We start from the raw sequence: 22,655 nt of genomic DNA, 5'->3' as shown, positions 1-22,655 counted from the left end.
TAAAACAAATTCCAAGCAAACAAAGGACTATCGTCGATGCAACTGTAAGTAATTTATTAAATTTATGTTACTACTTAAGCATAATATCATAATTATTATAATATCAGATAGGTACATACTTGTTTAAGCATACGTCCTGGTTTTTGGCAAAATACTTTATTATTAATTAAATCAGAAGCGCCCTTGGTCAAGGCGCCAATTGCTACCTTGAATGCAACTGTAAACGCATCAGTATTCTGTGTACCTAAATCCTTATACGGTTACGTGTAATTAATATGCTTAAATTTAATTTTAAGTTATCAAGGTTACACTTTAAGCAAATTTTAAATTGTTTGTTAATATCGATATACCTAGATGGTTTCGCGCCTAGATACGGTACGTAGGTACATACTACAGTACAGTTTCATTATAGGTATGCACAATAACGTTTCATGGAAATGGGAAATAAGTACCTACGTTATGTACCTAGAAATGGAAATTTAATGAAATTTAATATTAATTAATCAATTAATTAACTAAAATCTCAGAAACATTGTTCATGGAAATGAGAATTAAGTTGGTACGTACCTCCGATAAGTACCCATGGAAATTTAAACAAACGTCGTTAACAATGCATTATCCTTAATCGAAAACTGTTAATTAGGTAGGTAGGGTAGTTTTCTATATATTTTTTTTATTTTTTGATTTTTTTTCTTAAATTTTAGTTGCTTATAGGTATATTATAGCTAGTTACAGTCTAGGATTATGAATAATTAATAGTAATTAAATTATTTTAAGGTTTGGCGAGGCGGAGCTTAGCGCATTTGTATATCAAACTGTAATAAATGAAAGCTTGCTTTGCTTGCGTTGAAATAACGTCAAAAAATAATTAACAAGGTTAATAATCCCCGAGAGCCGATGACGTCAAACGCCTAATATTTGCCGATCCTCATTGTTTGGCCATCAAACAATTATTTTAGTCGTATTTGAATAAGTCTATGGTAGTATTAGTTATCTGGATTTAAACGTCAAATTTTAATTGTCAGCTGTCACTTCTAAAATCATAAATTGTCATTTGTCACTGTCAGGTCAAAATTCAAACAGTACAGCACAGTATTTTTGTTCTAATATTTATAAAATGCATCTGTGCTTAATATCGAGAAGATTACGCCTTAAATATAATAAAATACACAAACGCTGTGCGTCGGTAACAAATAATAAAAAGTGGCAAAGTGTCGTCGGCTTAGAAGTTCACGCACAATTAAATACTGAATCAAAACTCTTTTCGGGAGCCGAAAACACTTTTGGTGGCCTAGTAAACAACTGTGTATCGTTATTCGATGCTGCTATACCGGGAACATTACCTGTTTTAAACAGAAAATGTGTAGAATTAGGGATATTGACCGCCTTGTCTTTGTCGTGTAAAATCAACGAAGTATCGAGTTTTGATCGCAAGCATTACTTTTACGCTGATTTGCCTGCCGGGTATCAGATAACACAACAAAGGGCCCCATTAGCGAGCGACGGTGTTATAAACTTTCAGGTATTTCAAATGGCTCTTATTCTTTCTACTCCTTTTCTGAATTTTAGCCAATAAGCTCCATTCCATTTTCCTGTTGGTGCATTCCAGACAGCTGAGCTTGCTTCTGATGCTCAGGTCCTCAGTTGCCTTTGTAGTAGCTGGAGTATCAATGAGAACTAATTAATAATTGATTTGATACTCTGTTACTAAACAACATGTGTTTGTGGCTCAAACTCCTCAATTTGATGTATATTAATGTTTCTAATCTTAATGTTTATTTTTACATTCCAATTTCAAAATATACTGGATGCAAATGGATGGATTCTGGCAAAAAACAATCCTGGTAAATCAAAAGACCCCTAAAACCACATTTATACTATTATCTTCCCATTCCCCTCCAAATAGTTGGGAAAGACTGTGCTAGGAGTGGGTATGACAATAGACCAATAGGGCGGGGATCGGACCACCACCCCTCGGCTATTGAAGCTATTATCTTACATCCAACAAGGCTGGTTTCACCAAAAGGGCTCTTATTTGAAACAAAGACCAATTTTGTTTACCTACTGGGTAGTTCACAAGGCTGATTATATTATATTATTGTTTTTGCCAATGTTGTATTATCTTGTGTTCTCATGCACATAAATTACATTTGTTTCATTTAATACAACATAAATCCAGAACATTAAGGCCATATCAAGTTCTGTCACTGACAACGTCTTTGATCTTCTCACATCACTTGTAATAAAAAATAAGCAAAATATTATACAAAAATAACTGCCAAGCGGAAGTGACCTTAATATGCTGTATTCATATTACATTTTTTGCCAATTAACATGCAAAATAGATGAATTATTTAATTTGCAAATTTTTTATCACTGTAAACAAATTCAGGCAGTAAATATTACTTATTGGCTTTTGCAATGTTGGTTAAATTTTAGTATCATCATAATTATCATCATAAACAACCAATGGAAGTCCACTACTGGACATAGGCCTCTTGCATGGACTTCCAAGCACAACAGTCTTGAGCCACTGGCATCCAGCAGGTCCCTACAACTCGCTTGATGTCCTCAGTCTATCTAGTGGGACACTGTTTTCTGGTAAGGTCACCATTCCAGCACCTTGGGATGTGAACCCGCCAGTTTGGGGGGGTCTAATCTCTGTAGCCCTCCTACAAGGGTGGAGGTCAGACCTTATTTTATTGTAATAGGTTAACAATAATGGCCATTGTAATAGGTTAACAATAATGAATAGGATTTTAAATTTTTATGTCAAAACATTAAGCATATTCCTTTCATTTGTTCTCAGGTATTCACACCAGGCGTTCATAAGAAGCCATATAACAAAAGTTCAAAAATAAAACAGATACAATTAGAGCAAGATAGCGGCAAATCATTGCATGATGCAGAGTTGAAGCGAAGTCTTGTAGACCTGAACAGGGCTGGGGCACCTCTCATAGAACTGGTGTTTGAACCTGACTTGGAGGTAAGAAATGCATAATTCCAGAGGTCCTGTGTTCAATCCTCGGCTGGGCTTGAGGTTTTCTTAATTGGTCCTGGTTTGGCTGGTGGAAGGCTGGCTCAACGTCAAGTGTAGCTCTTGTAAAAATATCACCTTTTATGCTTCAAGGAGATATCTCAAGAAGAGGCAAACACATATTGTTGGTCAATATGCAATTTTGATGCCACTGAATCAAAAATATTACTTTCTTTTTCATCCCATTGCTAACATTTTGGAATTAATGAAGTTCTAAAGTATGACACTACATCCTACTTCTAACACTATCAATTTGATTAAAAATACTGTATAAATCATTATCAAATTGATTAACAGTATTTTACATTCTTTTGTTTAATTTGATAAATTTCAAGGCAAGAATTAATAGGCTTCTAGGCAAACATGCACCAACTTAGATCTGACCACTGCTCTCCATTGTTAAGAGTGTAATCAAGTGTAAGAAATTTAAAAAAAAAATTGATTTCAGAATGGAGAGGAAGCAGCAGCGTTGGTCAAAGAGCTTGTACTGATAGTGCAAAGGCTAGGGGCATGTACGGGGCGCATGGAGGAAGGGGCATTGAGGGTAGATGCAAATGTATCCTTGCGTCGCCCTGGCGAGCCCCTGTCAACACGCACAGAGGTGAGTTTGGAGTATTATCTTTATCTATGCTGTAGGTATGTTTTAATTGAGTCTGCAACATCTGTCTTTACTGTTTAAGTTTTTAACTTACTATGCAAGAGATTGTTTTTGTACCAAGGAGCATTGGTAATCATGCAAAGCATTTTTGACTGGCATTTTTGTCCTTCTCCATTTATATCTGTCTGTCTGCTCACAAAAAACTTGAAACTGCTGAACGGATTTTAATGTGGATAGAGTCCTCCAGGTTGACAGTACCTACATTTTTGCATCTATGAACTGCACGCTACTGTGTACAATGTAAGTTTACAATTTCTCGTGTACCATGTTATTATAAGTAAATTATAATAATAATTTAGTAAATAATATAATTTTTAGAAATTAAATATCACATTTCTCAAACATTTAAGGAAAAACATCGTGAGGAACCCTGCATACTTGAGAATTTTCTTAATTATCTGCGTGTTTGAAGTCTGCCAATCTGCACTGGGTCAGCATGGTGGACTATGTGGCCTAACCTCTCTCATTCTGAGAAAAGACTCGAGCTCAGGAGCCGCATATGGGTTGATAATGAAGATGATGAATAAATAAATAATATTTAATAATAATATTAAAAATAAAAATTGGACTATGACCAAGCTTTCATCGATTGACGCGCTACAAACATTAATTGCTACTCTGTGATAGTTTATCACACTATCGATAAATTAATTGTTTAATTATAACTAAACGACTGTCTGGTAAACTTTATCTATTAACCTTTGTCCTACACACCCACCGCCTCTGATTAAGCAGCAATGACAACAATGTAGTTAAATAACATGAGCTCTAAAGTCCACTCTAAGTTATCGATAAAATTGCATTGCAAGGCGGATGTTCAGGCAGACGTCATTTAGTTATTTTATTTGTAATGACTACATCAATCTGTATGAAATGATTGTGTCTGCTATTACACCCTTGGTTAAAATAAAACAGGACAAGTGCTAGTTGAACTTTCGGGAATAAAGTTCTGCATGATGTCACCTATCATTTTGAAATTCGACCTGTAATAAAATAAGGGTCGTTTTTGTACGTACGTACATTCGGAACCCTAAAACCTGAGAAGTGGCAGTTTAACTCTCGTGAAGAGGGTTTCGAACGATAATAGTAATGTAGTCTATTTTGAGTTTTTCTTGGCGCAGTGGTATGCGCGGTGGTTTTACAAGACAGAGGACTTGGGTTCGATGTTCGGCAGAGCCGATTGAGGTTTTCTTAACTGGTCCAGGTCTGACTGACCAGGTGGAATAACGACACACCGCACGGATTCGCTAGATGTTTGGAAGTCCCTGCAACATTGAACGTCCTGCGGCTGATATGACGACGATGAATTAACTAGATTCAATTAATTAAAGCAATTAGTACAACTTATTATACTTCTATCGAGCGTCCCGAGACGTACAACTTTTTTTTTTATTTGGTAGGTTAATTTTTATTTATTTTTCGTTCACAGATCAAAAACATCGGCTCAGTGCGCGGTGTGGCGGGCGCCATACGTCACGAGATCGACCGCCAGCGCACCGTGCTAGAGGGCGGCGGGCGCATTGTCAACGAGACGAGAGCCTGGGACGCCACTACTAGAGTCACTGTTCCGATGCGAGACAAAGAAGTTGTCCAAGATTATAGGTAATTAGTTTTTTTATATGCCTAAGTGTTTCGGGAGCCACGTCATCACTAGAAACTTTTTTTTTTTTAATTTATTTTATTGATAACTTAACTTAACAATTATTGTACATATCTATACTTTCGCCAAACTGTACAGGCAGTTTGTTGGCGAGTTGACGCTCATTATTCCAATGATTATGTAAAAGTAATTGCTAAATCTAATAAATAAATATATAAATATACTTAAACAATACTATACACTATCTAGCCCCAAAGTAAGCATACAGAGTAGCTTGTGTTATGGGTACTAAGATAGTTGATATTATAATATTCATATACATTTATATACTACATATAAATATTTATATAATGTATAAATACACACGAAAACACCCATGCTCATCACACAAATATTTTCCAGTTGTGGGAATTGAACCCACGACCGTGGATGCAGAAAGCAGGGTCACTACCCACTGCGCCACGCGGCCGTCTAATCTAATTTTAATAAGATACTTAAAACTAAGGTAACCTAAGAATTTAATATTATAAAATGAAATAGTAAAAAAAAATAACAAAAAGTGCAGACAATTTCTATAAAGTAAATCCGTCAGTCAGTGATGATTCCCAAGGAAAAACGCCGCCACCTAAAGGTGACATGTTTATAAGGAGCACCATATTTAATTTGTAGAACATAAAATATTGGCTGGTGGAAAGCTTCAGCCGTGGCTAGTTACCACCCTACCGACAAAGACGTACCGCCAAGCGATTTAGCGTTCCGGTGCGATGTGTAGAAACCGAAAGGGGTGTGTGTGGATTTTCCTCCTCCTCCTAACAAGTTAGCCCGCTTTCATCTTACGTTGTATCATCACATACCAGGTGAGATTGTACTCAATGGCTAACTTGTAAAGAATAAAAAATGTTTTCATATCAATCTGTATACACTTCTAAGTGGCTGGACACATTGTCCACGATCATTGTGAGCTGTAGGTGTATCAAATAAAATAAAAAATAGAATAGAAGCGGCATTTTGTAATGTGTGGCACTGGCCGGGTCCATATGTATAAAAACTTAAAATTTGACCTCAGACCAATTACCCTTGGACTTGAATGCACTCAAATTCGCTAACAAAATTGTCTGTCGTTTTTTTGTGGGGGACGAGGTAAACTAGAAATCGAAAATATTTAACACCAATACAACCAACACAACTATAAATTTAAATCGTAATACACACAAGTGGAATTTTAACACAATGAAACATTGATTCGGTTCCTATAGTCGGATGATTAATTCCAGTCAATAAAATGAAAAGTGCAACTGTCACTTAAATGTCATTTTATAGTTAAATGACATTTCAGTGACAAGTGCAACTGTCATTATACTGACTGGAATTAATAATCGTACTTTATATACGCAATTTGTATAATCATGTGCAGGATTCCTACAAAAAAATTAATTAATAAGCACACGCGAGCGAAGCCGCGGTCAAGGATGTATTAAGACAACACGCGTCGTATAACTTGGTTTGTTTATGTCGTCTGTCTTAGAGTTTATCAGTTTTGTAACCGTTCATCGCTTAAGTTAATTAAGTGTAACTAAAGTCGTACATGTGCATTATTGCGTGAACGAATTGCGTAGGTTGACTTCGACGTAAGAAGTTGTTATCGTAATATGCTTATCAGTTGAAACCGTTTTCAATTTCAATATAAGATACAGATAAAATGATTTTCTGGTGTAAAAAAATCTTGATTGTGTGAAATTGAATCGAATTGAGAACCTTCTCCTTTTTTGAAGTCGGTTAAAACAATACTTTTAGAGACAATATTCACCAATATTGTCTTTTTTAATTTGACAGAAAATCGATTTTCTGGTGTAAAAAAATCTTGATTGTGTGAAATTGAATCGAATTGGGAACCTTCTCCTTTTTTTGAAGTCGGTTAAAACAATAATTTTAGAGACAATTATTCACCAATATTGTCTTTTTTAATTTGACAGAAAATCGATTTTCTGGTGTAAAAAAATCTTGATTGTGTGAAATTGAATCGAATTGGGAACCTTCTCCTTTTTTTGAAGTCGGTTAAAACAATAATTTTATAGACAATTATTCACCAATATTGTCTTTTTTAATTTGACAGAAAATCGATTTTCTGGTGTAAAAAAATCTTGATTGTGTGAAATTGAATCGAATTGAGAACCTTCTCCTTTTTTTGAAGTCGGTTAAAACAATACTTTTAGAGACAATTATTCACCAATATTGTCTTTTTTAATTTGATAGAAAATCGATTTTCTGGTGTAAAAAAAATCTTAATTGTGTGAAATTGAATCGAATTGAGAACCTTCTCCTTTTTTTGAAGTCGGTCAAAACAATACTTTTAGAGACAATTATTCACCAATATTGTCTTTTTTAATTAAACAGAATAAGAAAGTGACAAAACTTTAAATTTATCCGAAATACTCGTATTAGTAGCTAGTGGAACAGAAAACAAAAAAACTGCTTACAATAGTTTTTCCCGGTTTGATATTAATAGAAAAATGTTTAATTTCCAATTGGAAGGACACAGGAGGAATAAAAAAGAGATGGTTGGAGTGTATGAAAGAGGATGTGTGTGATGGACTGGAGTTGACAAGAGTTGACAAGACTGGATGGTAAAAAGTTCTGTTTTTGTTTATTTTTGTTTTTTTAGTTATGGTCCTAATATGGTAAACTTAGTGTTTTTATGTTTATGTGTATTTTTATAAGTAATAGTTTTTTTCATTATTGTTTATGTAATTAGTAGATTTAATACAGCATTGTCAAGGGCGCAGGGTGCGCAGAAATACTTTAATAAGTTTATGTATGCACCTTTTACTGTAATATTGTAATTTATTGTTTAATTAAATAAAATAAATAAGAAAAAGTAAAAGATATGGCAAATATTCTTTTTTTTTAAAGAAAAGAAAAAGTAATAGAGAAAAAAGAAAAGATTGGCATATTTTGCCGACCCCTGTCGGGGTAATGGAAAAGATATGATGGTTTTTACGGTTTGATCTTTAAATGCAGCCCATTTCAGGATAATTGACAAAAATTTACAGATTGAAAATAAAAATATTAAAAAGAGAGAAAATAAAGTTAAGATGTGTGAATGTGAGAAAGTAGGTAAATATTAGACATATCTAGCATATTATATTAGGGCCATTAAAAGGAGGCAGTTTGCTTTGGGATTTATCAGTGAGGTGTAAACGCATTTGTGTGTGACATTTAAACACATTTACTAAAAAAAACCGTTGCTTAACAACCACTAACGCATATAGATTCAGTGTCACACACAAAAACGCCTGTCCAATTATGATCGGTCCTTAACGGATTATGATGCTGTTTGTACAAAGGTAGTTGCTTTCTTTGTAGGTACTACAAAGAAAGCAAAACGCTCAGCATAGAACAGATTTATACCTAAATGAAATTCTGTATAAAACTAGCGGCCCGGTCGAGCTTCGCTTTGAATTATGTATGCTTCTTCCCTACCCTTCCCTACTCCCACTCTACCCCTGCCCTACCTCTTCTCTCGGGTCATAGAGATTTGCGCCCCATTTCATACAATTCATTTTCATATTATAGATATCTTATTATTGTTCCAGATATATGCCCGAGCCGAATCTCCCGCCATTACGTGTTAATCTCAAAACAAAAGAAGACACGCAAGACGTTATAAGCGTACCACTTATAAAAGACAAAATACCAGAACTGCCCGAAGAATCCAGAACGAAGTTAACTAAACAGTTTCAACTAAAACCAGAAGCAGCGATACAACTTGTAAACGAGCCAGTTTTACTTGAATTTTTCCAAACCATCACAGCAAATAGAACTAGAAATCCCACTAAAGTCGCTAATTTGTTACTCAACGACCTTTTGACGATACTACATAAGAGGAAAATAAATATCGACAATTGTCCCGTTAACGATAAACACTTAGCCGACTTGATAGATTTCTTATCACAAAATAAAATTAATTTAGATGTCTGTAAGTTAGTTATCGATGAAGTCATTGAGGACTCTACCTTATCGGTTAAAGATCTTATCAACAGTAAAGGTTGGTTTTTGATAACCGATGAAGTGGTTATAATAAATAAATGCAAAGAAATTATAGACAGCAATCCAAAAATTGTGAAACAGTACAAAGACGGAAAACTTAAAGTATTTAACGCTTTGTTGGGTTTGGTAGCTAAAAGCACTGATAATAAATTCGATATGACACTTGCCTCTAAAAAAATGGAAGAATTGTTAAAAAAATAAAAAAAATGTAAATATTATACTGCGTTTTTTTGTTCTCTTTCATCTAATAATAGGCAAATAAGTATCAGAAAGTCATGTTTTAGATAAAAAATAATAGTTATTCTGTTTTAACTTGATTTTCTTTTACGACGAACGACATTATATTGTACCTACACTAGTTGACACTTTTTTAAAAGGGTCTTTAATTTTTCATTAGCGTTCTACTAAATAGAAATAAATATATATTTTTTTAAGACATGAATAAATAATTTTAATTTTTAAATATTATTTTTTTGACAATACGAACGAAAACGCTGAATACTGACTGACTGAAAACTGAATTCGAACCAAAATACATGGGTATAGTTGGATGCAATTTTTTTAAAGTTTCCGCACATTATGCGTTAGGCTGCGCAATACTAGATTTCGGGTATCACCGGTTACAAGGCGACGCGCGCGCCTTCCGATGTACATTTTAGCGTACTTTGTATGACCTGCGTCACAGAAAACATGTGCCTGCGTTTAAAAATACCCGTAGGTACCTTATTTTGAAGACGTCATAAATATCGCATCCGACGTATAGTGTAGTGTATATGTACAGTTATTACTTACTACACGTTATAGTTTTGTAGAAATTAAAAAAAATATATATATCTTCTATTGTATAGTCCGACTGTCTCGTTGGTCCAGTGGTTAGCCCATGTGGTTTCGGATCACGAGGTTCTGTGTTCGAATCCCTGGTCGGGCTATGAATATGAGATACTTTTTTTTTTGCTGGGAAATGCTTTGACGCATCCCTCCCGATGGTGTCGGGGAAGAGATTCCGCGGTATCCTCGGGAGAGTAGGTATGTGGGACTAGCCGGCCAGAACCAGAACACCCACTAAAACCATTGGCGTGTCTAGGATTATTTCCTCGGGTGGGTCTGGCTCCCGACTTCAGTCTATTCATCATCATCATTATCAACCCATATTCAGCTCACTGCAGAGCTCGAGTCTCCTCTCAGAATGAGAGGGGTTAGGCCAATAGTCCACCACGCTGGCCCAATGCGGATTGGCAGACTTCACACACGCAGAGAATTATGAAATTTCTCTGGTATGCAGGTTTCCTCACGATGTTTTTCCTTCACCGTTTGAGACACGTGATTTTAATTTCTTAAAATGCACACAACTGAAAAGTTGGAGGTGCATGCCCAGGACCGGATTCGAACCCACACCCTCCGGAATCGGAGGCAGAGGTCATATCCACTGGGCTATCACAGTTCTTTGAGAGAGAGAGCAGAGCCTGGCCCCCGACTTCAGTCTATTATTAGTATCATAATATAATTCCATATCGGTATCCCAGAATCCTACGGTGGGCACAGGTCCATTCTAGGGTGGGTACGGCCCACCCGGCCCACCCGCTGTATACGTCAATGACTAAAACCCAGCGCAACCCTCCGCGTCTTAAATGAAGCAGCAACGGATCGATTGGGACATTCTACAATGTCTATGAGATACTGAGTTTTCTAAGAAATTTTCAGTTAAAATTCTCTGCTCGGACTTGGTAAGTTGGTGGTGTTACATTGCCATGCGTCGTAAAGCATGTTAAACCCGCCAAAAACTGGAGCAGTCTGGTGGATTTAAGCTCCATAATCAGTGGCGTAGTGTACCTCGGAGGGACCCTGTATCTGTTATGGGGCCCCCCAAACGAAAGGTAAAGATTTTAACCTATGAAAGATGTTTCCATTATTCCAACTTTTGGGCACACGCTTAACTTAATCAGGGACAAAAAGAGATTGTGGATTACCTATATTTTACAAATTTTTGCTTTCACACGTAAGGGGCCGCTTTAATCAGGGGCCCCGTATCATTAATACGGTTGATACAGCGGTAGCTATGCCCCTGTCCATAATAATTATCCCCAAATATAAGGAGGCCTGACCTTGTAGTGCCGTTTAAATAGGCTGATAAGGATGATTGTAGATTCTTGTTTAAATTAAACAACATTAACTGTTTTATAACAATAGTCAATAGCAATGCGTTTGGTATGCGTAATGCGCGAAGGTTGTTTGTTGACGGCGTGGTACGCGCCCCGAATATTGTAAGCAACCAGGGAAGCTCAACCATTTTCAATCATCAATTATTACTTTTAGCTACAATAAAATTATAAGCAAAGACGAAAATGTTTAATGTTTTTCTATCTTTGTTTAGTTGTTTGGGTATTTATTTAGCAATTAGAGTTTTTTCTTAGGTATAAAAAGTATTTGAAATCTCTTTCGCACCCAAAACTAATTTCAATATAGATTCTGAAGCATTGCCAATTGCCATTTTGTATATAGTTAGGCTCATAAAACTTTGATTGATGGATGAATTGCCAACATTATTGATTGTGTTTTCGAATTTTAACTTTAACTACCTACTGAAAATTACCTAAGTAAGTAGGTACATGTATTAAGTTAAAGTAGATTTAAAGTAGATATTTCAGATATCTACTACTAGTTACGCCCTAAAATAAACTTTACAGTACCATCGTCATTTCGGGATAGGTACAACATTTTAAATTAATTAAAAAGGTTGACAACACCCTCCAACCATATCATCTTATGTGTACGCTAAACACCGTTCCAATTAATCTTATATTCGGATCACGTATAATTACATCAAAACACTGTCTCATTTCTTTGCAATCAATCTATCACCACTTAACATTTGTACCTCAATCTGGCACAATGTGGCTTACGCTGTTAATTGTTTTTTTCGTTACTTCAGCTCTATCTGATATAACCGCTCCAGGAATAGAGAGATCACTGCCAGATGGGGTAACAAGTTTGGGGTATAATGTTGTGTATGGGGATGAGGATTTGACGGTTATCAATCAAGTAGTGGGGGAGGAAGAAAAATGGAATTCTGTGAGGAAAGATTCTGATTTGTTACGTGAGCTGCCACCGCTGCCTGCCCAGGATGTTAAGTGTTTGATGTCAGTTGATAGATATTGTTCTAAAGATATGGGTAAAATGAAAAGTGAGTGGTTCAATATTTGGTTTTATCAGTTTTATAATCTTCTTATCTGCAAAGCTAATTAAGGTATTTTCCATAATGTCTTACCTACTTGGTTTGTCGAAAAATTTGGTACTTGCAAAAGCTTAATCTTATCGAAATAAAAAGTAGAAGTAGGTTAGATTATTTTAGTTTAGCAGTCCAAGGATTTTTGTTTTTACTGATTGCTGTTTCTACCTATGTACTGTTGCTATTTAAAATTTTAGGATGTTGTCCTTTCCACCTTAAGTTTGCCAAATCGCATTCACGTACAAGCAGAATAATAATGTATATAAGTATTTAAAAATTTATTGCTGTTCGTTAGTCTCGAACTCGAGAACAGCTGAACGGATTTATTTTATCTTGGTCTTGAAATGTTCTTGGAGGTATAGGGTAGGGGCAGGGTAGGGCTAGAGCAGTGTAGATTAGGGATAGGGAAGAATTAGTGCACGTAAGCACAGACAACATACGCATAGTTGCTAGTAGGTAATAAAAACATAACCCTTCTTGCAGTCGGGTAAAAAATAGACTTAGGGTGGCCGCTCACTGACAACTTTTAGTTGGCCGACTTTTTAATTGTGCGTGATTTAGTTGGACAGATGTGTGGGCTGTCATACTTCACTGTGACTGTTCTATAATCGGCCGACTAAGTCGGCCAACTAAAAGTTGTAAGTGAGCGGGGGTTCTTAAAGTTTGTTAAATATTTAGAACTTATGTTTAATGAAAAAGGATTTTTTTTCATCTCCAGGTATATTGATTCAGGCTTTAAAGGACGATTGCGCCAAATGTAATGCAATAGAGAAACAGAAGGCGGGGAAGATTGTAGCATCAATGCTAGCACACGACCCAACCGCCTGGAAGCTCTTCCTCACCAGGTACGACAGCATCCACAAGGTTCAGCGGATCCTCGGATAATGCTCCATGTAAGAGAATTTAGAATTAACAATTTTTCTTCTCAATAGCTCGGAAAAATTCAAACGTCTATTTTATCCGCTAGGGTTGAAAAATATGTATAGTGTATAGTGTCAGCTTTTTCTGCTGCAGCTCCATGTATTGATTCTGTCAATTTCGCTTGTAATTTTTATGATACCTGCTTATTTCAGGTCAGCATTGCAAATTCTACCCAAAAAGAAACTGCCGAAAAGAACCAAACCTAGATATAGATCTATTGGGGACCCAGAATATATTCTACAAACTAAACACCGATACACGATGCCTGGATTTAATGTGAGAGTCAAAAGATTTGTAGCGGAGAAAATTCGTTAATGGTTGTGTGTCGATTTTGTCAAGTTTTAGCAGTGCAGTGTGTTCTATACTAATATTGTAAAGCTGCAGAGTTTGTTTGTTTGTTTGATTGAACGCGCTAATCTCAGGAACTACTGGTCCGATTTGAAACATTTCTTTTAGTGTTAGATAGCCCATATATCGAGGAAGGCTATAGGCTATATATTATCCCTATATACCTACGGGAACGGGAACCACGCGGGTGAAAACGCGCGGCGTCAGCTAGTGTAGTTATAACTCTTAAAATTGTAACTAAGTAGCTAGGTAGGTGAAATAAATAATTTTACGGAGTTCTATGTGAGTTTTATTTCAATACTAGTCTGCGCCTGATTTCGTTCGCAGAAAATCGGTTTAAGCATTCATTTTACGTGACGATTGTTTTCAAAAGAATTGGCTATTGTAAGTAATTGTCTATAAAACAAAGTTCTACGACGACTATATTATATTAATCTATCTTTTAACGTGAACGTACATCGGCTGATAATGATGATGATTATGATGAGACGAAACATGCCAAATCACTCTGTCATTTGGTGAAAATCGCGTGAAAATCCGTTTAGTATTTATTGAGTTTATCGCGAACAGACAGACAGAGAGAATTATTATTTGTGTTTTGTTGAGAGAACTATTGCCAATTTAATTAAAAAAATACATTTTTTAACTTACTAAAAGACAGAGGATTGTAGCAGCAAATAATACAAATTAAAGACAATGAAATAGGCCAACAAAAGATGCGCCAAAATGCAGCAATCATTCTACGTGGGCATAATCCATACTAATATTATAAAGCTGAATAGTTTGTTTGTTTGATTGAACGCGCTAATCTCAGGAACTACTGGTCCGATTTGAAAAATTTTCTTAGTGTTAGATAGCCCATATATCGAGGAAGGCTATAGGTTATTTATATAGGCACGTGGAGCATCAGCAGTATTATCATAACCCAGCTTTATTTTGCTCTTTATTAGCCTACCTGCATTATGTTGTGCCTGTTCGAAAGCTACGACAATATTTACGACGGGGCACTTTTAAGATGCCAATTGCTACTTTTGTTTGGCAGGGGCTCAAGTCACTTTAATATAGTTATAGCGATTTTTATGACGTCTCCGAATTAAGGTGTGGGTATAGCAGGCCTTACAATCGTGCGGGGTGATGCTGCTGCGCCCCTGCGTTACCGGGGATACCTACAATCGTGAAACGAACGAAAGATGAGAGTGAATAGACATCTTTGGAAGCGCGTTCCGCCTTAGGCCATTAGGCCACATCTACACTTACCATCAGGTGAGATCGTCGCCAAGCGCGAGCTTATTCCGTAAAAAAGAAACGTCGTAAAGATTGCACCCGATTCTAGGTATTTATATTATTGTACTTACTAACTCGCTAACTATGGGCCTCATAAGAAGGCTCAAAGTCACACAGCGAGCGATGGAACGAGTTATGTTAGGATTATCTCTGCGTGATCGAATCAGAAATGAGGAGATTCGCAGAAGAACCAAAGTCACCGACGAGTTAACCAAACGAGTTGCGAAGCTGAAGTGGCAATGGGCAGGGCACATAGTTCGAAGAGCCGATGGACGTTGGGGTCCCAAAGTGCTGGAATGGCGACCCCGCACAGGTAAGCGCTGTGTTGGCCGACCCCCCACCAGGTGGACTGACGACATCAAGCGAGTCGCAGGGATTCGCTGGATGCAGGTGGCTCAGTATCGTGATGTCTGGAAGTCCCTACAAAAGGCATATGTCCTGCAGTGGACGTCCATCGGCTATTATGTTGATGATGATGATTACTAACTTCCTTGCTAATTACAAGCTTTTTGCATCACTTGTAATTTAAAAATCATACTAAAATGATTTCAAGGTAGGAATGATTTTAATTAAATAATCAGTCCAGGGTCGGACTATGAACTTTAGTTCCGGTCCTCGTAAATAACATTTGACATTTATCGAAAATAAATCCCTACATTCGACAACCCGCATTGGAACAGCGTAGTGGGTTTAAGTTTTATATCCTTACATGAAGAAAAGCCTCGCCAAGTGGCACGTCGATTCTCTTTCTACGATCGCTAACGCTTCTAAAACTAGAAAGATGTATGGGAATGACATTTGCTATAGATAGATCAAGTGATCAAGATCTGTCATTCCCATACATTTTCCTAGTTTTCGAAGCGTTAGCGATCGTAGAAAGAGAATCGACTTGCCACTTGGCCAGGGGGGCTGACCTCATAGTGCCTGATAAAATAGGTTAATTATTATTAATACCAGTAAAAAAGCAATCTAAACTGCTTTTGGAGTGAAAAAAAAAATGAAATTGATTAATGCTTCCCCCAATATTTATTAGCGACTTTCGTATATCTAACAGAATGTACATATTCGGAGTCAAGGTAAACGGTTATTAATGGCGTAACTGTAGGGCATGTCTGCAGTGGCGTAAATCAATTAAGGTATGTGAATATGCCATGGGTCTACGATACGAAGGCCCCCAGTCCAAGGGGCTGTGAGGTCAGATATAATATAACATTTATAAAAATATAAAATATACATAATACTCAGTGGCGTAGTGTGGCTTATCACCGCTTGATGGTGTGAATTTAGATAAATATAGATTATTTTTCAACACGGGTTGTCTGCGAAAAAACAGTCTAAACTTAAACTTTTTAATAAGTTTCTAGTTTGTATCTTTAAACAATTACTTAACTAATCATCATCATACAATAAATCATTATCACCAACAGTATTTTTAACTCATTTTTGTCATCATCATCTCACTAGACTAGTTGACGTAATGAGTCTTTTGTTGATACAGGTACAGAGGCCCCGTGTAATAGATACGAGAATCATTTCTTCCAGACCAGGGGGGTTCACTGGATTACGTGTTCAGTGTCTCCACATACAAAATGTATTATTACTGATAATTAGAATAGTAAAAGAAGATTAAAAGAAGAAAGAGGAGTTATAACGAATGTAATAGTTGCGCAAATCTAAATTGAAATCGAGCTAACTTAGTTTAAGATCTACCATCTGTAGTCGTTACTGAAAAACTAATCTATCTCTTTCTGCGGGGAAAATTAGTCTTAAAAAAAGTCAATTGTTAATCAACCATACTCTGTAGTGAATTATTTAGTCAACCTATGTGCAATACATTGATTGATTTTATCGCATAACTAGGTGCTAAAGGACGCTTTACACTAACAGAAACAGTAAAGACCGTTTCTTCGGAAAGTCCACACATAATACATCTATTAAAAAAATACCTTAGCGAGCCAAACATTACTTCAGGCTTTCAAGAGGCATATTTTTGTGCTAGATTTTGTCTAATGAGTTTTATGAGGCGCGCACATTTTTGGATTTTCCAATTTTTTATTTAACTTCAATTACAAAATCGTGGCGCTTGTCTGCCTTCTTTCTTATGCCGCCCAAGACATTTCCCCCCGTCCCCCCACATAGCTACGCCACTGCTCAGCTGCCCCGTAGCCTGTAGCTTTAGTGGCACGTCGATTCTCTGTATATACATAATGTATGGGATAACAGATCTTGATCACGTAACCTGTCGATAGCAAATGTCATTCCCATACATTTTTCTAGTTATCGAAGCTTTAGCGATCGTAGACAGAGAATCGACGTCCCACTTGGCTACAGGGTTGTATAGTTACGCCACTGACGGTATTAAAGCTAAAGTCACATTAGTTCGTTGTATCCTTTTTCGTATAATGATCCTTATTGTTCTCATCGTCTTCATCATCAGCATCATCCTCGTATCCGTTTTCATAAGTATCCTCTTTGGAGGCAGACTTGTTACTTGGTTCTTTGGTGTTTAAGTACTTCAGTTTGTAAGTCCCGTCGGAATTGTATCTGGAATTATATCAGTCATATTATATCTTAGTTTTGTATATAATAAATACAGGGTTGCAGATAGCAGACACTCGCGAGTTTGTCTGTGTTGACCCTTTTATAAAAGCGGAATATAATGGTATCTCTATTAACCGCGAAATACCGACGGATCTAAGCGAAAAAATCACCCAGATCCGACAGGAATTCCTGGCAAGTTTCACTCTGAAAGTTAGTTAGTAGAGAATTTTCTATCGAATCTAGGTGACTCTGTCGTCTGATTCGTCTATTTTATGCGGATAATTGAAAATAAATAAATAATTTACTAATTTTCATTTCACCGTCATAATCATATCAGCAGACGGGCGTCCACTGCAGGACATTGGCCTCTTGTAGGGACTTCCAAACATCACGATCGAGTCGCTGGAGCATTAGTTAGCCCTAAAGCAGTTCTTTTAAAGTGGAATGTACCGCGATTTGGAACAAAAAAAGAAGTTTTATTACGATCTTCATCGGCAATTGGTATTGGCCAAAACGCTTTCGACAAATCTATAGTTAATAAGTAACGTGCATCTCTGAGATTACGTGAACCGCCGAATTTTCATTTATCAATTATTAACCATTTACTATTAAAAATGTTTACATCTACATGTAGATTGTAGGCTTTCTTGACTGTTAGTTAGATATTTCTAATTTAATTTAATAATTTCCTCTAATTGCCTAGATTTTTCTTGTTTACTAAAACTATTTACGTTACATACTTTTCTTCAAGCCTTTTCCAGTCTTCAGGTCGGTGGTCGATGATGTAATGCATGACTTTGTCAGCACCCTCGCGTTGTTTGTCGGTACATTTGCTGCATTCATCTTGGATTGCATCCGGAAGATTTTCTACAACATAAGTCAAGTATCAATATGACGCAAGTACTTGGAAATAGGTATCATTATAAATAATCACCGTCATTATGTTATTCAGTTAGAAATAACAAGTTCAAAATCAACAAGACACTTGCAAGGTACTTATTTAATTTACATTGAGTAAACTACAGTTTCCACACTTGAGTGGGTATTTGCGAGCATCTTTTTGTTGACTATTTGCTTGTTACTGTTAGGTGGATAATGCAGTTCTAGATTTTACATGGGTCCAAACAAATTAGTAGTTCAAGATAGAATAGGACTTTTATTAATAATTGTTACTGAGGTAGCAGCATAGACTTTAAGTAGGTCCTGTTCATCATCATCATTAATAGCCGATGAACATCCACTACTGGACATAGGCCTCTTGCATGGACTTCCAATCAAAATGGTGTCAAGCCGGAAGCATCCAGCGGCTCTCTGAGACCCGACTGATTTCCTCGGTTTACCTAGTGAAGGGTCGACCAACATTGCGACCAGAACCTCCGTCTTGTAACTCTACCGCGTATACCACTATGCCACGGAGGCCGTCAAAAAGGTCCTCCTTCTTCTTTCTACTACAGAACAGCAAGACGATGCGAACGGTGGTATCCTTACATTGTGAATATCTGTAACTCGTACGAAACGATTTGCATCCATATTTCTAATTCGCACAGCAATTTGGAATACCCTTCCTTTCTGTATTCTGAGGCCCTTCCGGCGTTTGTGTTTTATATACACATATTATTTAAACACCTTCTTAGTAATAGCGAATAGGCATTTTCTAGGTAAGCACGCTCAAACGAAGACTGCATTAATGCTTTCCATCAAGCGCGAGCCTATCTATACTAATAATAATATTATAAAGAGGAAAGATTTGATTGTTTGCTTGTTTGCATTGAATAAGCTCTGAAACTACTGAACCGATTTCAAAAATTCTTTCACTGTCGTTAAGCTACACTATCCCCGAGTGCTATGTGCCATATTTAATTCCCGTATCCCTACGGAAATGGGTTCCACGAGGGTGAAATCGGGCGGTCTCTGCTGCCTTTAATAGTAAAAAATATAGCAAAATATCTCACATACGTTTTAGTTCTTTGCCATCAGGAGTGCACGGTCCCTTGTCCAGTAGACAACTCACATAGCCGTTGAGCAGTCGGTCACTGGACAGAATCTGGTCGAGGTCGACTCCATCGTACTTGGCCGTGTAGGTGGTGTTCTCGCAATAGCATAGATATATGCAGAGCAGCAGAAGGCAGGATTGTAAGATGTTCATATTTTCTGTAATTACAAAAATAAGTTCGGAACGAAGAAATTGCTATCCTAATATTATTTTGTTTTCTCTACGTCATATCTGACGATAAAGTCGAACATGATAACATGAAAACTTCAAAAGAGGTACAACATTAGGTATACCTGTGACTTCCTGGTGGTTTCCTGGTCTAGGACACTTATTCTATTGGAAGTCGCTAGATTGTACGTCTTTGTCGGTAAAGTAATGTAAGGCATAGTGGTAGTAATGTCTTACTAGCGAACCCGGTCAAGCTTCGCTTTGACTTATGTGCACTTGTTCCCAATCCCTACCCTACCCTACTCCTACCCTACCCCTATCCTACCCCCACCCCTACCCTACCTCTTGGGTCTAGGGGTTTAAGAAATAGATGTTGCCCGATTCTCAGACCTACTGCATATAAAATTTCATAAGAAACGGTCAAGCCGTTTCGGGGGAGTATGGGAACAAGCATAGTGTCACGAAAATTTTGTTTATAAGATTTTTTATTTCCTTACCTATAGATTCAGTTATGTGGCTTAGATTGTTTTCCTTACCAGTCTGTAAACCAGAATCGACCACAACTATTTACTGCTATAACATCACTTTGACATATCACACAGCTGATTTATACGCTTATATAGATTGACCATAAATAGATAATGCCAGGACATATTTTAGAAAATTGCTTGAATAATGGATTCCGATTTGATGAAAATTGCAATGTACATGCAATAAACATTCAAGGTTTAAAGAATATTCTGTTTAACACGTTCATAGCGGTGCTGATTTCATGTCTTGCCGTTCATGTGGTACGGGGCGTTTTTGACCTCGTAAATTTCATTACATTTCATTGTAGCCCTCTAATATTTTAACTTAAATTTAAACTTTATTCTTTCATTGCGGTAGTACGTCAAAGTAACTTCGTATTAAGGTAGATGTACCACCAGCATCACAATTAGAATATAATAATGTACATAAGTATTTTGATTAGTTGTTTAGTTTGTAATTATAACTGACTGTGACGACACCCGGGTCTCAGCTGAAAATCAGCGCTGTGCATTGCTTTCCAGTGATGAACGGCTAATGCTGAGCTGTAAACCCTTTCTGTTTGGTGTCACAGATAGTCATGTAATATCTTAAATAGGATGTACTGTTTGTGACTAAAAAGTGAATAAACTTATGTTCTTTCTTTCTTTCTTACATTCATCTCCTGTAAAAATTAAACCACCTCGATGTTATTCTCTTCGATCTTCAATATCAAGAGTCGTACGGGGCACTTAAGCCTCGTATGGCCTCATACGTGTTAAACCTTGCCTTGTTCTACTACTGGTCATGATGTCAAAACCAATTTTCTTTGTTTTCTCATACCAGGGTCCAGTAACTAGTAATTTTTCATATTTCAAATTAAGTTTAGTAGTATAGACCAGGTGCTGTGAGGTATTCAGGATGCATAATTCGAGGAAAGCATTTTACAGTTTTGAACTCAGAAAAGCTTCATAGTTCATACTACGAAGAAGGTTGAACCACAAGTCCTTAACTGATACATTTTTAAAAATGCTCCTGTTTAATTTTCTCGTTTTTTTAACAGTTTAGCTATTAATGTGATGATAACTCAAAAAATTAGACACTTAAAAAATAAGCAATAAAACTGATACAAAGCATTTGTCCAGTCCATACCCTCGATGCCAAAGGGGGTAGGGTATAACAAAATAATAGACCAATGGACCTCGTGGCAACATGAGAAACAGAATCGTAATCTGCATGCTTTACTGAGATCAAAACTGTAAACAGAACGCGGTCATAGTATATTCTGTGACGCGGTCCTCAAATTATGCACACTCAATACCTCACAGCGTCTGGTCTAGTAGTAGCTTCTAGACTCTAGATACTACTACTAGCTAGAACTTTTTGTGAAAGAGCTCATCTGACAAAGTACAAGTACAATTCTTATTTTTGCCGCCTGCCGTTTTTTTTTTGTTTTATCTATGACGTAAATCTGCAAGGACCGGTTCACTCGTAGTGTACTAACCTATGTAAATTTCCATTGATTGTTAACACAAGGTTACATATTAAAAATATCCCACGGTCGAAAGACTTTCGTAAATTCCAATATCGACGTAGTTTTCCTCCTAATTATCTACTTATTAATTAAATCACAGTCTAATGATCTTTTAATTTTTATTATGTTCATTAATGAGTCATGAAAACTCGTAAGAGGTTTTTTGATGATTCATTTTTTTTACCCGACTACAAGAAGGTTTTTGTTTTTCGCGCGTATCTTGTATGTATGTATGTATGTATGTATGTATGTATGTATGCATGTATGTATGTATGTATGTATGTATGTATGTATGTATGTATGTATGTATGTATGTATGTATGTATGTATGTATGTAATATTCTTTATTGCCTCATATCTTCCAAACCACTGAACGGATTTACGTAATTAGGATATTGTTAGATTTGTCTCAATAACCCAAGTGTTCTCAGATAGGTGAAACTAAAAATAAGACGACTGTGAGACGCTATAGACTCGAGGTGATTTTTTTTTTAATATTACAATATGGGTATCAAATTCAAGAGCTTTCTAGTGAGGATTCTAAAATATATACGACTGTTTTCTAATTGCTTTCTACACTTCTGGACTTAGTTTGTTTTTTTCTTTTCAGTTTTTTTATACTTTATGCAGTCGGGTTTTATTATTTGTTTAATTAATTATATTTTATTTAATAACGAGTTAGTCCTTGACTGCCATTTCACCTTATGTTAAGTGACAATGTGATGAAATTGGGCTTACGTACTTGAGGTACCTACTTATAAGTTCATTATACCCATATCTCTGAGGTACGA

The 22,655-nt window shown here is 36.5% G+C and overlaps 3 protein-coding genes across 4 annotated transcripts; 2 read left to right on the top strand and 1 right to left on the bottom strand.

Moving 5' to 3' along the window:
* The first annotated feature begins 1,082 nt into the window (after positions 1 to 1,082).
* On the top strand, positions 1,083 to 9,560 carry LOC112049013 (glutamyl-tRNA(Gln) amidotransferase subunit B, mitochondrial). Its single transcript, XM_024086739.2, has 5 exons — positions 1,083 to 1,522; positions 2,810 to 2,986; positions 3,486 to 3,638; positions 5,125 to 5,297; positions 8,889 to 9,560. Exons 1-5 carry the CDS (start codon positions 1,118 to 1,120, stop codon positions 9,541 to 9,543), a joined length of 1,563 nt encoding a protein of 520 aa, XP_023942507.1. The 5' UTR covers positions 1,083 to 1,117; the 3' UTR covers positions 9,544 to 9,560.
* A 2,462-nt stretch (positions 9,561 to 12,022) lies between these two features.
* Positions 12,023 to 14,116, top strand: LOC112049007 (uncharacterized). 2 transcript variants are annotated; one of them, XM_024086725.2, is made up of 3 exons: positions 12,023 to 12,523; positions 13,287 to 13,413; positions 13,642 to 14,116. In XM_024086725.2, exons 1-3 carry the CDS (start codon positions 12,106 to 12,108, stop codon positions 13,802 to 13,804), a joined length of 708 nt encoding a protein of 235 aa, XP_023942493.1. In that variant the 5' UTR covers positions 12,023 to 12,105; the 3' UTR covers positions 13,805 to 14,116. The 2 variants fall into 2 exon arrangements, with proteins under 2 accessions (XP_023942493.1, XP_023942494.1); XM_024086726.2 differs by having other exon boundaries at positions 12,089 to 12,523; positions 13,287 to 13,461; positions 13,642 to 13,783.
* A 1,825-nt stretch (positions 14,117 to 15,941) lies between these two features.
* Positions 15,942 to 20,427, bottom strand: LOC112049008 (ejaculatory bulb-specific protein 3). Its single transcript, XM_024086728.2, has 4 exons — positions 20,321 to 20,427; positions 19,619 to 19,813; positions 18,403 to 18,529; positions 15,942 to 17,665 (listed from the first exon to the last, which is right to left on the bottom strand). Exons 2-4 carry the CDS (start codon positions 19,806 to 19,808, stop codon positions 17,497 to 17,499), a joined length of 486 nt encoding a protein of 161 aa, XP_023942496.1. The 5' UTR covers positions 19,809 to 19,813; positions 20,321 to 20,427; the 3' UTR covers positions 15,942 to 17,496.
* Positions 20,428 to 22,655: the final 2,228 nt, after the last annotated feature.

Source organism: Bicyclus anynana, chromosome 20, assembly GCF_947172395.1.
Source record: "Bicyclus anynana chromosome 20, ilBicAnyn1.1, whole genome shotgun sequence".
NCBI lineage: Eukaryota > Metazoa > Arthropoda > Insecta > Lepidoptera > Nymphalidae > Bicyclus > Bicyclus anynana.
Note: the sequence above shows the minus strand (reverse complement) of the source record. Positions and strands in the feature narration are given on the sequence as shown.